Source organism: Rhinopithecus roxellana, chromosome 3 (assembly GCF_007565055.1).
Source record: "Rhinopithecus roxellana isolate Shanxi Qingling chromosome 3, ASM756505v1, whole genome shotgun sequence".
NCBI classification, from domain to species: Eukaryota; Metazoa; Chordata; class Mammalia; order Primates; family Cercopithecidae; genus Rhinopithecus; species Rhinopithecus roxellana.
Window position 1 is genome coordinate 98,191,388 of NC_044551.1, and position 16,419 is coordinate 98,207,806.

Here is a 16,419-nt window from a genome sequence, read left to right on the forward strand (position 1 = left end):
TTTTTCCCTGAAGCTTACTGTAGTAGAGTTTAATCATGTCCAAAATAAAGAAGCATATTTCTTTTTCAAGTTTCATTTTCTGTAACAGATATTACTTTCAGTCTTAGTGGTATTCAGCTTGAGGGGAGTAAGTAGACAGGAGGCAGAGAGATTCATCACCCATCCTTATATGTTTCACCAAATCACTCAACATCTTTCCAATATCAAAGCATCTTTCATTCCATAGCCTAGGAACCATGTCACCCACAGCTACCCAAAAAATTCTGGCACAGTTAGTTGTAATCTTGTTGGCTTAGCATGTTTTAATGTCTTTCAACTACTTCTCAAATTGCTGAAAACCTTGTCTAGATTTGAAAATGAATTTAACAGAAGCTATGATAGTATGAGTGAGAGAGACCACTGTGAAAGCAAAGACTGTTTAGGAGGAGACAGAAAGGTGGTTTTGCATTCAAAATTTCTTTCTGCTTCCAGGGGAAGAAAGCGTGGCATGGTTGGCCCTAGAGAATGCCACGGAGGCAAAGACTTCCCCCTATTCACTGTGTCCTTCTCTCCACGGGGCTGGAGGTCTCACTGGAAACCTCCCACCTACTCATTCCCACACAAAAGATGAGAGTCAGATGATGTTAGGAAAAGGAAGAAAGAGATGGAAGAAGGATAAGACAGATATTTACTGAATGCTCAATACAGGCCTGGCAAATCCTATGCTCTTCACTACTCTAAGATTTTTATTTCTTTTATTTAAAAAAAAATAGAGCGGGCCCTTGTATACATATTTACGTTTGTTTTTTTTTTTTTTAAATCTACAAATACAACATAGGAAACAATACTAGGGAGAGAGTTGGGGGAAAGAGAACAGGGCAAAAGTATTTCCTGCAGGTTCTGGAAAACTGGTTAATAAGAATATAAGAAAAATCCCCTCACATTGCGTGAAAGAGGCTTCCTTCTTAAAGTCTCTTCTAACAGATTGAACAAACGAAGGCAAGCCTATGTAAGTGTTCTGAAACAATCCCTTATTCATTTGAACGATTCTGTAGCTCAGAGCCCTGACACAAATGGAGTACGAAGATGAAATCTTATACAACCACAAGACCATATCAAACAACGGAGTGCCTGGGGGGGTTCCTGGAATAAGAGCTGGATACTTATGGGTGGCATCCCCCCCACCCCCAACACCCCAGGTCCAAATTAAGCACTTGGCCACCCACACCAAATCAGTATACCGAAAAGCGAAGTAAAACTAAAAGGCACATGAAGGCAACAATGGAACTCTATCGTTGTAATGAAGGGACATCCACTGTCCAGGTGTCATCGGTCAAAATGAACCAACTCAAAGAGGTAAAAACTAGAGAGAAAGCATCTTTTTAGACAGTAGTTTTCAAAGCATTCCACTCCTAATGGAAGGATGGAATAAGAAATGTGTCCTCAATAAGTTCCCTTATTGACTTTGCCGATATAGAAACGTTTCCGGGTTTTTGTCACGTCTTCCCAAATAACAGGTTCCAGTCCACCTCTTCTTGCATCGACTTCATTTGGCTAAATCATGTGGAACAGCTTTTGAATTATGAGTTACACTCATAGGGAAGATGTTGTCAGATATCCAAGGATACAGAAAGCACAAACCACAGTGCAGTTTTTCTTGGCCAACTCCTCTGTCTGCCATCCATTTACTTGTAATTGTAGATAATTATCTACTCATCAGTCCATTCCCTGCTATTCTGAAGGGTCGGAAGTACTCTCATTCTGCCCTCAGAGTCATCCCTTTCTACTCTTAGAAGGTCCCAAAATAGAAGGAAGCCGAGTTTCCTTTATACCAATCCCTTTAGCAAAACATCAGTCACATCACAGCACAGCTACATGCCAAGGCAAAGCAGGAAATTAGTGAGGAGGAAATAGCCTGTTCTCTGGCTACATCTCCCCGGGTTTGAGTATTGTACTCACCGGTGGAAAATCATTTTTGAAGTTATGCTGCAACTGTGCAAACTGCTCATCAAAACAAGTCACCTTGTTTTCAGCCAGGTGGCAGATTTCACACCAAAAATTTATATCCAGTAGATGCTCTTAGCAGCTCATCTATATCCATGATCATATGGTAAAATTTCCAACAAATTATTCAAATTCCCTGAACAAATGCTAGAAGAAACCCTTCAACCAGTGACAATCTCAAGAAAGCGAGGGTGTCACACATGGGTAATTCCACATTCACAGTCTTTTTCCATGACATTTTATTTTTTGAAAAGAGCAGATATGTCTTACTGGAAGCTTGTATAAAAAAAAAAAAATCTAGGTTTAAAAAAACAGATCCCTGTGTTACTCTCAAGGCTTTTTTCCTATGGTCTGAAGAACTGAACATACTTGCCCAGGCAACTTGAGAATAGCATTATTAGAAGATCAACTTGAGATACCAGTTGAAAATTAACAATTATTAGATGGCTCATGTATGAGTAATGAAAGCAATTTGATTTCCCTAAGTCATATTCTCGCTGCAGAAATAATATAACCTCCATGGTTCTGGCCACCTTACAAAAACACTCAGGTATGCATCTATTCATTCATTTATTCATTCATACCATAAATATTCATTGAAGGCCCACAAAGTGGCCAAGAAAATGAATGTCAGCAATATTGAGCTGTGTTATATAATGTGCTCTAAAACCTGTCCCACTCATTGCTATGCTTGTCCCTCAGAATGAAAGATGAGAAACCTAAACAAATTAAAATAATCTCATTTCAAGACATTCAGAAGGGAATATTCCAAGGATATTTACTGGACTGAAGACAGCCTGGGGCGGGGTAAGAGCATTGTCTAAAATGTCTTCCAGGACTCACAGAGAGGAGGACAGTGGCCTGTTCCAAGGACACTTATTCTGAGATGCCCCGCTTTCCACTCCTGACTTAACCAAAGTGACTCCTCAGAATTCAGGATTTGAGTCTGATATGACCAAGAAACTGTTTCAAAGAAGCAATGGTTTTAATATTTAATACTGAGAAGTTAATAGCATTTCATTATGGAGCTAAAATGCCACCATTTTCTACATAATGTAAGTTTAGAATAAGTTCATTCAAAATTACAAAGAAACATAGAAATTTAGAAACATCCCATATATTGCATTTTCTAAGAGGCCATAAAAACGTTAAGTCCAAATCAATACTCCATATGCTTAAATTACTACCAAATGCAGCTGGGTGAACCCAGCTCGCCGCCTGTTTTTGTGTGGCCCATGAGTTTTTATATTTTTACATGGCAGGGGAAACATTTTTTCTAAAAAGAATACTCTTTCTTGACACATTAAGATGATATGAAATTCAAATTTCAGTCTCTATAAGTAAAGTTTTACTGGAACACAGCCATGCTCATTTATTTATACAGTGTCTATGGCAGTTTTCATACTAGGACAGTAGCTTATAATGGCCCTCCTGGCCTAAAATATTTCCTGTCTGACCCTGCAGAGGAAAAGTCTTCCAACCACTAATTTAAACAGTAATACAAATGTTATCAAGTGAAGACAGTTTGGAGCCAATGACAAGGCTCCTCTACCCAACCACTGCCAAATCTTCTTGCCATCCTGACTTGCTTTAACCCATGAGTCGATCTCCTTCTGCCTAGGATGTTCTTTCTTCTACAGGAAGCTGGATGAGGGGGCAAACAAAGCACAGAAGAGGAAGGTGTCCAAAGGGAAATGCACTTCACAGGGCTGGAAAACGTAGAAAAGTAGAAGGAAGTCCTGAAGGGTATCATCTATGGGGTCCACATTGTCCCCAAGCCTCATTCTAAATAGCTTAGAAGCAAATACCAGGGCACAATGCCCTAAATGACCTTTGGCTCCTTTTACCACCGTCTCAGAACCATCTGGCTTAGGAGAAATTGTAAAATCACTGTACATGTAGTCTGTACAGTAGATAAGATGGCCATAGTAATACACAAAGTAAAATTTACGTATTTTATTCAGCAGAAAATCATTCATCTCTTCTAGGGAGTAAAATACAGATTCTTATGTTTTGAAAATTAGTAAGCAAATGAAACAAAAATAACTCCTAAGGTGAGAAAATTGCCTCGTGATGTGCTGTTCGTTTTGACATTTTTAGTTACCTACAAAATATGCCAGGATAGACATTTAAATCTTACATCTCAGCATTGTTTTTTAGTTATTCAGGCATGGTAATAAAAAAAATCTCCCCTCAGCTTGTTGTTTGCTATTAAATCTGCAGAGAATGGAAGTAAGAGCAGCACTTAGAGAAAAAGTCAAAGGGGTGGCTCACTGTGTCACAGGCTGCACATATGCAGACATTTTTAAGCCATGAAATGCAAATGTCTTGAATGATTTCAAATGACAGCATGCAATGCAAATACAGTTCATGCTCTGATGTTTTCTGGATACATTTTCAAAACCAAAGTCAGTTTTCAATGATAATTTGTCAGCTCCTCCTAGCACATCAGCTACACCCTACTAGCAATCAGTTCTGAAGGTGGAAATGCCCCTTTCATGATGGAGTCTCATTTAGAAAAATAATGACCACGGGTTCCTCAGAAAGTTAATTAAAGTTCTGTATATGTTTTACAAGAAGGAAGGTCTGGAAGCTGTACCTGAAAAGGATAGCCAAATAAACCCACCTGCTAGCTAATTCCCCTCTGATTCAAATCCATTATGAGGAATCCCAGGGTTTTAAGAACATGTATAAAATGAAAAATTATCTCAAGTCCTTCTCTTTGCTAAGAGATTTCCCAGTCATTCTTACTGCTACAAGAAGATCTGCTTCTGACAGTACATTAGAAGAGTTTTAAAGGAAAAGGAGTAAGGAAAAGGCTAATAAAAAATAGTATAGGCCAGTAACAATGGCCAAAGCCTAATCCCTGAAAAGGTCTATGGACCACATGCAAGTCTCTAACCCTTCCCAAGTAGGCAAGACAGGCAGATAACACTGGTCCTTTCCTCTGGTGCTCCAAGCAATGAAGGAGGAGGAAGAAGGAAAGTTGGTGACCACCACGATTCCCTGTGACTGATGCTCAGCCATTACCTCTTCTGTGATTGTCCCCCAGAAATCTCAGAGTTCTCTGACCTTCTACCTACTCACAGGTTATATGCACCCCACCTGACAGGGGCCGTTCTAAAGCATAAACAAAGTATGGCTGCCTGACCTTGAATAGTGCTGCCCTGTGCTTGGCCACATTTAAGAGCATCTCATTGCTCCAATTATGAGTAGACTCCAATAAGGACATAAATAAGACCCACAGTGAGGGACATCTGGAGAGTAAATATGCTCACCGCATTGAGATCATTATATCTCATTACACCTGCTTTTAAAAATGCTGATTCATTCATCACGGATGTCAATGATTTGGTCAGAAACTGAGGTGGGATCCCAGAAAAAGCAGGGAATAAAAATCCAAGGGTAAAGAAGGATATGGAAAGAGGAGCCATTAACTTCACTTTGAGACACAATGAGAAGTAAACAAGAAGGACCTGTGGAAGTAAGCAAGTGAAGGTCCCCATCTCTAAGCTGACTGAACGGATCATAATATCCAGAGTCAGCATTTAAATGGCATCTGCTATGGGCCAGGTGTCATTCTAAGCATTTCACACATATTTATGTGTCTAATTCTCAAAATAAGGTATAAGACAGGTACCATTGTCATCTCCTTTTTGAAGATGAGTCAATGGAGATACAAAGAGTTTAAGTAGCTTTTCTAAAATAACATAGATATTACCTTCCATTTACATAGCTTTTTCTTCGTTTAGGCAGTACAGTCTGTCTTTTATAGAAAGTTTAAAATTTCACATACAATACTTTATCCCATAAATGTTATCTCTTCAAAGATCCATCATGCCTCTGGAAAAAATACTGAAGCCATTCATAAACTGGAATATGGCTTAATTAATGTATAATGCTCCCAACATCTCAAAATAAAGTTGATCTTATAAGTCCACACATTTCACTAATTTTGGGCCAGATTCAAAACAGAACTAGCCTTTACTCTCAAATTGTCCTTAATGCATCATCTTGGATATGTTAATAAATAAAATAGATTCTGCCAGTAGATAGGAAGGTAAATGCATTTTTATTACCTCAAATGTCTTAATTAACTCCTACTGCTAATGATATGGCAATTAAGGTTTAACTATGTTGCAAAGGATACATCTGCTAGATTTCTATTGGGTCATACTGCCAAGCATCACTGAAATCCAATAAAATCGGGAGGTTAGACTCCAATTCTCAAAGAATTCAAATCTCAATGAGAAAAACAAGTGAAACTAAGGTGTTAGGTTCACTGCAGCACGTTTTCCTCACACACACCTGTTTCCTGATAACTGCTCTTTGCCTTTCTCTGTCCTCATCTTCCTCTGAGCACAAGGAAATACAACACGGTAATACTCGCTCATGAAAGTGTTTGAGGATATACATCAAGCACCACTGGTAAGTTCTTGCATACACTGTTTTAACCTCCTTTGGTTCAGAGCCCTGGAAGGGAAGTTATGGTGATATGTGCTGATCTAGATGGACTTCATGAGGACCAAACGCAGAGACCAGGTCAGAAAGGCAGGGCCATTTTAGAAGCTAATTCCTATGGTGGATAAAGATGGCCACTCCCTTTAAAAGAAGGGCCAGACTCCAGAAGTGGAGTCTATTTTCCCTTTTCTTGAATCTGAGTTGGGCCTCTGTCTAGCTTTACACAAAAGAATGCAGCAGATTGGGAACCATGTCATTTCCAAGGCCACGACTTAAGAGATTTGTAATTTTCACTTTCATGCTCTTGGAACCCAGTTATCACAGGGAAAAGCAGCAGTCACATGGAAGGAGAACTGAGACACCAGGTGGCAGCCCCAACTGAGCTTCCAGCCAACAGCCGGCACCAAAACCAGGTCAAATGGGCAAGCCTTGTTGGATGTTCCAATCCGGTTAAGCCTCTGGATGATGATAGCTTCAGGTGATGTTGCATGCAGAGAAAGACATCTCAGCTGACCTCCATCAACCCATAGACTCTGAATAGATCATAAATGACAGTTGTTGTTTAAAGCACTAAGTATTGAGGTGGCTTATTATGCAACAGTAGACAGTCAAAACCTTCCCAAAGCATCTTAGAGATCCAGGTTGAAACTAGTTCCTGCTTGCTACAGCCTTTTCCAGAACAAGTCATGACAGATTCAGAAACATGAAAGTGGCTAGGATGGGACTGAGATGCACACTTTCCAACAGGGCGGCCCTGAGCCAGACGGACTAAGTCTGAATCCTGGCTTTGCCTTTTACTAGATAGGTACCTAGTAGAAGTTACTTAACTTTACTGTGCCTCAGTTTCCCTTTGAGTAAAATAGAAATATTCCTCACCTCTTTGATTTGTCATGAAGATTAAATATCTGTATCCATATACGTAAAACGGTTAGAACAGTGCGTGGCAAAGTATTTGTGAATATTATTATTTGTTCTCTGTTCTGGTCTACATCCAAGAAATCACCTGCTCACAAGGGATTGGCCTCACACAGATACAAGCATATCTGATGTAGTCCTGGAAAGTTATTTCATCTCCAGCATGTTCTGAGCTATCATCATCACATTCATATCAACTTTGTTTCTACATATGATTTTGTAGGTCACTACAACAATCAGATCAGGTTACAGATAATAGTAGTATATACAGATGTCATAATAAAATTAATCCTAAATATGCTACTAGTACTGGATTAGTTTTTGGGTTTTAGTTCTTTTTGGGGAAAAGGAAAATCATATGCACAGTTTGGGGAGTTACTTCTTAAAAATAACTATGGAATCTTTTTTAAATGAAGCAAGAGACAGTAGTAACCAATTCCTTTTGCTATAGGATTAAAATTAGTAAATACTATTTTTCCCCAGCTCTTTATCTCTTCTCTATTTTAAAATGTCCACCAAGTACTTATCTCTATTTACTTCAAAATTAATCATCCCAAATGAATTAACATACAGTTGCCATAAGTTCAAGCTTTTGAAATAGTCTTCTGTTTCAGCCAATGAGTGTCTGACCATAGCTCTTCTCATGGAACTTTTCTCTAGAGCCCAAAACTCTCTCATTTCTTATTTTCCCCACATCCTTCTATAGATAAAACTGTTGTAGATCCAGTTATACTACCTATATACTGTCTTTGAAAATGGTTTCATCTATTTTTCAAGACAACTATGATGGATTCATAAATTGATACCCAAGAAGTTCAATCAGAGGTTCTGTGAAAAGGTGTCAGGTTTGTGCCTGTCTTCAGCATGATAATATCACTTATACATATTATTCATGCTTTCTCTTTCCAAATTATTCATAAGCCCTAGGTCAGCTTGAGAAATACATATTTTCATTTTGTGTTTGCTAATCATGCATTAAATGGAGACTATCAGAGATGCAAATTAATTGCAAACTATATAAAGGATGCAAAAATTTTAAACTATGAAATTTAAATTATTAATACACTAGTAATTCAGCTTCCAGGTTCCTTCCGCAAACACTAATAGTTCCACCTATATTACATTGCTGAATAAAAACCAAACTGGGTGATTTAGATAGCAACAAGGAACACGAGAGTTTATTACATTTTCCCCTCCCAACTTCGCAATTCCCTATTCTTTTTCCTTCCATTATTCCTTTGCCTCTGTTTTGAACCCTATTCTTTTATTTCTACTTAACTTCAGCCACCAGATAACATTAATTACACATTATTCTGCTTTTCCTTAAGATGGCATTCCTAATATTGTATATTCTACCTGTTTGTTCAAAGAACCTGAATCTGTTTCACAACAAATTTTAGGCCTATTTTCCAGGGCATTTGTAGATTTATGTGTATTGTGTTAGTATGTGATTAACACAAAAAGTTTAAGAATATGTAAGAATACGATTTCAGTAGTATTATTGAGAGTAACTGTTGAGATTATTTCTGCATCCACTATGTAGCTGAACACAGCAAAGAAGAAAATCAGCAAAAATTTAACTGCGAAAGAACATCATATGAAAAAGAAAGCCTGGTTAAGTGGAAAGAGCATTCAGATTAGAACTAATAGGTTCAACCAAAATTTTCACACCAGTAAAGTTTTGATTTACTTGTATCTGTTCTCCATAAATGGAGCCCACTAGAGCTTAAAGGCTTAAGTTAACAAAATATTAATAAAATCAATTGTGTAACATTTCTAATGAATAAAATTGATGTAAGTGGGGGTATAAGTCATTTTACCAACTTGCCTTTTTAGAAAAAAGATGGGTATCATTTTATCAATAAGTAAAAAATTAATGAAGGAAACCATTTAATCAAAATGTCTTTTGAGTTTCTCAGATAAAACGTCATGGTTTTCTCAAAACACGTTTACAAATTCTAAATCTTGGTTTTACTGTAAGTTGCACAAAATGTTTTTAAGTAGCATAAGTAAATATCCTTAGCAATAACTAAGCTTAAGTGCATTCATGTTAACAAAATTATTTCAGGAAAAATAAATGTTGAAACTGCTTACCTGGCAAGGTTGTTTCATTTTAATGGCTATAACATGGTATCTATAGCAGCAGAGTTCACAGGTCCAGGAACCTCTCTCACTGATCCACTTTAGCAGGCACAGCTGATGTGTATACCGAACTGACCCATCACATCGGCAGGGATTCAACAGCTCACCCTAAAAAGAAAACAGCTCAGTGTGAATATTTATGTCTGTGGCTCTATTTTAAAAACCTAATGCTTCCTTTCTTTTCTTTCAAAGCCATTTACTCAGGATACAGCATCAGGCTCTATCCTAGGAAATGAAATTAAAATTTTATACCTCTGATGGGAATGAAACTAAAGTCTTAAAACTATTTCAAAGATATTACTTACAGTTATGACATAAATGTTCTACCAACATACAAAATGTCTGCAAGATATAGCTCCCAATACCCGTGGGGGAAGGCTGTACTATTAAATCTCTCTAATAACTTTTAAGTGGATGGTCAGATGCATTTCCTCTGCAGTTATTCTTAATCATTGCTAAAGAAGAAACGCACGGCATCCCAGAAAGCGGCATTATGCTTTTATTTTTCTAAATGTAGCATCATAAATATTGACTTAGAGCACTATATTCCTGAAAGCCTGTATATTCTTTTTTTTTTTTTTTTTTGAAATCCTGTATATTCTTATGCAATTTCCTTACTTTTAAAAACGTTACACCTAATGTTTTCTCAGACCACACATTTGTAAGGGACATATGCTATCCTTTCCTCTGCATGATTACTCTCACATAAGTTTGCATGCACCTACAATGGTGTTTATAATTTTAGAATTGTGTTGCTGACAAAATATAACGTACATTGTTGGCATAATTGCCTTTCTTTCAAAGTCCATTCCTATTTCTCTTGTAAAAACTATCACATGCTTTTCATATCCATGAGATTAAGTCACCCAAATTTGCAATAAGGAAAGACTCTGCCCTTTCTGGTTGTGATATGACATCCGTCTCAAGATACATCTGTAGAAAACGGACTTCATCTTACATCTGATAGGTTTGCTTCTAAGCATAAACCAAAATTCATCGAATAATTCACAAAAGGTACTTTTGGCATTATCACTAAAGCACCTGAGGAACATGTACCTGCTAAGCCATGAAGGAAAAAAAAGTGTAGATGAAATTAAACCCAGTATTCGCCACTGGGACATTTTTATTTGCCTTCACAGGAAGGGAAAGGGGAACGCACACTGGAGCTAGCGCTCACAGCGCAGAACCAGAGGAGTCTGTCTGGAGGCAAACTGGGAGGAAGGCGTGCGCTGTCCGTGGTGCTGAAAGCTTGACCGTTGCGAGCTGGAGCCGCCGCCGGCTGCCTGGGGATCCCGCCGGGCCTTACCTGCTCCGCGCCCTGGAAGCAGATCTTGCAGATGGGCAGGTGGTGCTGGTGCTGGTGCCCAGAGCGCTGGTCGCCGCCGCCACTGCTGCTGCTGCGGCTGCTGCACACCGAGCGCGTCTCGGGCTGGTCTCCGGCGCCCCGCCGCTCGCCCTCGCCGCCCGCGCTGGCCTCAGACTCCCCGGGGCCGCCTTTCGCTGCCGCCACCTCCGGGAGGCGCCTCGGACCTTCCCCGGAGTCGCCGGCCGCCGCCACTTCCTGGCCGGCGGGCTGCAGGGGCAGGGGCGGGGGCGGCAGCTCGTCCGCACCCCTGCGCCGCTGGGCCACCTCCCCTGGCGGCTCGCTCGGCCCCGCGGCGCGCTCGGGGGGCGCGGGGGGCGCGGGGGGCACAGGCAGCGGCGGCAGGTAGCGCGGGGCCGCGGGGACCGGGGCCGGCTCTCCTGGCGGCGGCGGCGGCGGCGGCGGCGGCTGGGGAGGTTGCGGGGGCGGCTCTGCGTCCCGGCTCTCCGCCCCGCGACACCGACTGCCGCCGTGGCCGCCCTCAAAGCTCATGGTTGTGCCGCCGCCGCCCTCCTGCCGGCCCGGCTGGCGGGCCGGGCTCTGGCTGCGGGGAGAGAGAGCGCGGAGGGGGTGGGAGGGAGCGGGGGAAAAGGAGGGAGGAGACCCGGGCACCTGGGGCTGGGGGGGCGGGACGGGAAAGGGGTGCGGAAGGCCCGGCAGCGGCGGCAGGCGCGGCTGTTCGGTGGAGCCGCCGGCTCGGCTCTGATGGAGGCGGCGCCGAATTCGGCTGCGCGTGAGAGCCGCGCCGCGGAGCGGGGGGGGGGGGGGGGGGGGCCGGGGAAGCGAGGGGGCGGGAGGGAGGAGCGGCGCGGCGGGGGTGGCGGGGCGCGGGCGCGGGGTGGGTGGGGGGCGCGGATCGGCGGGACGCGCGTTCAGCTCCAAGGGGGCGGGCTGGAAGTGGGGGATCCCTCCGCCGCCTCCACTGGCTGGACCCGCTGCCGCTCCCGTCGGTTCCGGGGCGGATGACCCCTCTCCAAACGGCGCAGCACTGCGGCTCTCGTGAGCGGCGAAGGAGGGGGCAAGGGAGAGGCCGCGGGTCCAGAAACCGTTACTGGATGGGCCGGTGGGATGTGGCGCGGACCGGGTGGGGGCGCGACAGTCTGAGCCGAGACCCGCGTGGGCTTGGGGGCGCGCCGGAACCGGCTGAGCAGTGGCGCGGAAAGGGCGCGGGACTCAGGACTGTAACCGCCACTTCCCGGCGCTCGCTTCCCGCGCTTGGAGCCCTCAAGGGCACTCGCAGGGATCCCCGAGAGCCTTAAAACAGAAGTCTCTGGAACCTGTGTCCTCTCCCTGTCTGTCCCGCCCTGGAATCCCTGTGTCCTCCTCACCCGCTCCCTCCTGCACTGAGCATCCCGGGTTGTTGGTAAAAATCTTGGTGCCTGGGAGGTCAGAGCTTCGTCTCCTGAAATGGTTTATAGTATAGTGAACCCTGGCGCCACGTTCTCTGGCTTATAATCACTTTCGTCCTCGCCGCATGAGGAAGCAAATGACACCGCCCCTTACCCTGGAAAAGTGGCTGCAGCCTTCCCCGGATCTTAGTTTTACTCACCCCGAAGTCAATTTCTCGATAACTCCACCCTGCAAAACCTCTGTGGGACTCATCTTCAGGGCAGAGCTACAGTTTTCTTTCCGGGGGAAAAAAAAAAAAAAATCCCCACCTGCAGGGAACTAGGCGGAGAATCGTGCACATGCAGTAGTTTCCAAATCCGTGCAGTGTGAGATCATAAAGCATCGGATTTGTATGCGGCAATGTGTCTATCCGAATTTTCACTGATCTGACGTTTTCAGTCTTTGACACAAACGACACAGAGCAGTCATTTTTGGCTGTGTTTCATAGCCGAAGACCCAGGATCAGAAAGGCAAAATAACTTGTTCAAGGTTATAGAACTATTAACAAAGAACTTCTGTGTTCCCTGACTCCAGATTTTCTGGTTCAAATGCCAATAATGTTTTCTTCCAATCCTTTCTTCTGCCTCCTAAAATAGTATTGTAGTACATTGTGTGTTTGGCGCCATTGACTCCCATTAATAGTTAGATACTCTGTAATGGCTGAGATAAACTACTAGCTTAAGTTCATTTTTCTATTTCACATTTTGGCAGTAAAAAGTATATTTGATTCTTAAAGAAGACCTACCTGTTTTGATAGAAATTAGTTTCATTTGCTAGAGAGAGAAGGTTGTGAAAAATAATTCAAGAATGTTTTGTCACAAATGGCCTCTGATGAACTAGTTTCCAGGAATGTCCTCTAACACTTAGCCCCTTCAGACTGGCTATTTTTGGTAGCAGAATGACAGGCAGCAAGCACATTTTAAAAACAATAATCTCCAGGAACTTATCACGTTGAAGAAATGTGGTTGTAGATATGCTTTCATTTTTGGTCTTCACCTGTCAGAATGACGACACAAGTTTGTGTATTGCCACAGTCAAGATAATCATAAGCCTTATGATCATTATAAACCTTCATAAGTTCTCAAGTTACAGGGTGTCTAGATTTGCACAGAATCCCCCAAAAAATTCCATTTATGACTAGTAAATTTCTACCAGGTGTGACAAAGTGCATCATTACTCGAAGGACAGCATAAAAGCTATGGGTTTTGTATAAACGGTGTAGAATAATTCAGACAGCAAAGCGGCATGGATAAAGGGGGGAAAAGCCACAAGGCTAGATGTGTCCTCTCAGTTAATTGTTTCTGAAAAATAAAAAAAAATTAAGTTTCCTTGCTAAGTTGGGTAGCCACATGAGATTCTTTCCTAGTTTCAGTGACCTTCAATGCTGACCGGTCCCTAAAGAAGGGAAACTTGTTCATGATCTTCAGTTAACCCAATGAATTTTCAATGGATCCAGGCAAAACACCTCCTTTCTAACTTTGACTACATCCTCTGTCATAAAAATATAAAATAATGGAACACAGAAAGGATGAATTCCTCTCAGCTGCTGGCACCCAAGTGGAAGAGAGATGGAGACACAGACATCAGATAGAGCAGTGCACTGGCAGCCACTGACAGCCATCAGTAGCAAGGTGCATCTGCCAACCGAAAATGAATGAGGGGAAACACAGGTTTATTAAATTTGAGCAGATACTGAAAGGATGATCAAATCTTCAAGATGCCAGTAAATGAGCTGTTCATTCATTTAGTTGTTTAAGCCAAAATCCTAGGTGTCATCCTTGACTTTACATCATATGTTCAGTGTACCAAAATTTCTTTCAAATGTACTTTCAAAATATTCACCAAATTTCACTACACCTTTTCACCTCCATCCCCACCATCCCAATTAAAACCACCATTATAATGCATGAAACTGTCAAAACAACTTCCTGTCTCCCTGCTTCTCATTCTTGAGCTTACACCCTGCACGAGCCAGGATGATCAGATTCAGGTGTTAAGTCTAGTCATGTCATCTGTCTACTCAGTACCTGCCAATGGCTTCTCATCACACTTAGTGTAATACCAAAAATTTTAGCATCCCCTGCAAGTCCCCAGTGTAGCCTCTGGCTGTCTCTCTAAAGACCTCTCCATACCCTCCCCACCACCCTACCCTACCCTCCCTGCTACTCATTTCTGCTACACTGGCATCCTTGCTATATCCCAAGTACACCCCCTCTACCCATCTTCAGTTATTATGGCTCACTCCCTCACTTCATGCAGATCTCTGTATTTCATAAAAACCACCTTCTGACCTGGTGCAGTGGCTCATGCCTGTAATCCCAGCACATTGGGAGGCTGAGGCAGGTGGATCATCTGAGGTCAGGAGTTCGAGACCATCCTGGCCAACATGGGCCAACATTGTGAAACCCCATCTCTACTGAAAATACAAAAAATTAGCCGGGCGTGGTGGTGGGCACCTGTAGTCCCAGCTACTAGGGAGGCTGAGGTGGGAGAATCACTTGAACCTGGGAGATGGACGTTGCAGTGAGCAGAGATCACGCCTTTGCACTCCAGCCTGGGTGATAAGAGCAAGACTTTATCTCAAAAAAAAAAAAAAAAAAAAAGCCTTCCATAACCTTTCCATCTGATAGAGAATTTTCCACTCTCATTTTCCCAGTTTTTTCATCTCACCTTACTACTCGACATTATATATGGATATATTGTGTGTATTTTGCTTGCCTAATGGTGTTAATTAGTCATTTGTTGCCATGTCTAAGTGAGGTCAATGTCTCAGATCACCTTGATTTCATGTTCACCAAAGACATCAGAAATTCCAGCATTTGTCAGTTCTACCCTTAAGTTTGGTACCATTCTTTCTGCCAATCTTTCTAGCTTTGCCTCCTGCTTCTCTCATTGTTTTCTGTCCCTGCTGGTTCTTCCACTCATATGGGCTTCCAAATCTAAGTCAGCCGGCCAGTCCCCTCTCTTCCCTTACTGGGAAGAGACGTAGACATAAACATGTCACTTAGCTTGAGTTCTAGTCAGAGGATTAAAAGTGTTATACAAGTACAGAGATATAAGAGTTCTGCAGAAGAAGTATGATTTATTTTAAGTTCCTCAGAGTGGGTCATTTGAGCTGGGATTTGAAGGCTACATAGGAGTATGTCAGGTGTGCTTCATATCAGCAATAACAAAATCAAAGGAACAGAGAAACTGCTGTCGTTGTTAAAGTGACCCTATCTCTACAAAAACTACAAAATTTAACCATGGGTGGTGACACACCCCTGTGGTCCCAGATACTTAGGGGTGCTGAGGTGGGAGGATGACTTGAGCCCAGGAGGTTGAGTGTGCAGTGAGCTGTGATTGTACCACTGCACTCCAGCCTGAGTGACAGAGCGAGACCCTGTCTCAAAAAAAAAAAAAAAAAAGGAGATAGTGACATAAAAGTATAAGTAATAAGTAGGACAAACCTACCACGTATTGAAATAATAGAAGACAAGCACCTTTTGCTGGAAAAGCATCACTGCAAGAAGAATTTCGTCCGTATAATTACCGAGAAGTCACTGTTCCATGAAATGCAACCTAGAGCCACCGAAATACCAAGAAATAAGCAAACTGGCCTCTAAAAGACCACCACAGCCCACCCCACACAATCACATAAAAATCCACTTACTAATGCTTCCACTTTCCAGTGAAATCGCTAGATATGCTGTATCTGACTTTAAATATAATCCTAATAAATACACTCACCTAATTTTCCTGTCCACAGCAAATTACAAATAACAAATCTGCAAATGTAAGCAGAGTAGCAGCATTATGAAATAACAGCTAACATTCCTGCCCTTGCCCCAAAGAAAGCAGACCCAATAATTTTAAAACCTCAGCAGGAAGCATTCATTTAAGAACAAACAGCTCTATACACAGCTGAGTAGCCACTGGAGGCATTATTTTGCCTTATATCCTGTACAATCACTGATGCTCATCACGCATTTGAGTCTCCAAGAAAAGTTTAGAGCTGGTTGATTGAATAGTAAAGGATGATGAGAGGCTTGTTCAGGAGATTCCCTTTCAGTATGGTTAATTACACATTTTCCCCATGTAAAATAGCCAGATTAAAAAGTTTTCTCGTACCTCCCCTCCTTCCACCTCCAAGCTTTGGTGGGTGCTCCTGTTAGACCTTACAGTGC

The 16,419-nt window shown here is 42.3% G+C and overlaps 1 protein-coding gene across 1 annotated transcript in view; it reads right to left on the reverse strand.

Moving 5' to 3' along the window:
• Window positions 1-11,562, reverse strand: part of MARCHF11 (membrane associated ring-CH-type finger 11) — a 114,680-nt gene extending 103,118 nt beyond the window's left edge. Inside the window, exons 1-2 of the mRNA XM_010374094.2 lie at window positions 10,808-11,562; window positions 9,454-9,609 (exon numbers count right to left, since the gene is read on the reverse strand). Of these exons, the coding sequence (XP_010372396.2) occupies window positions 9,454-9,609; window positions 10,808-11,356 (705 nt within the window). The 5' untranslated portion in view covers window positions 11,357-11,562. The remainder of the gene's footprint in view (window positions 1-9,453; window positions 9,610-10,807) is intronic.
• Between the last annotated feature and the right edge of the window lie 4,857 nt (window positions 11,563-16,419).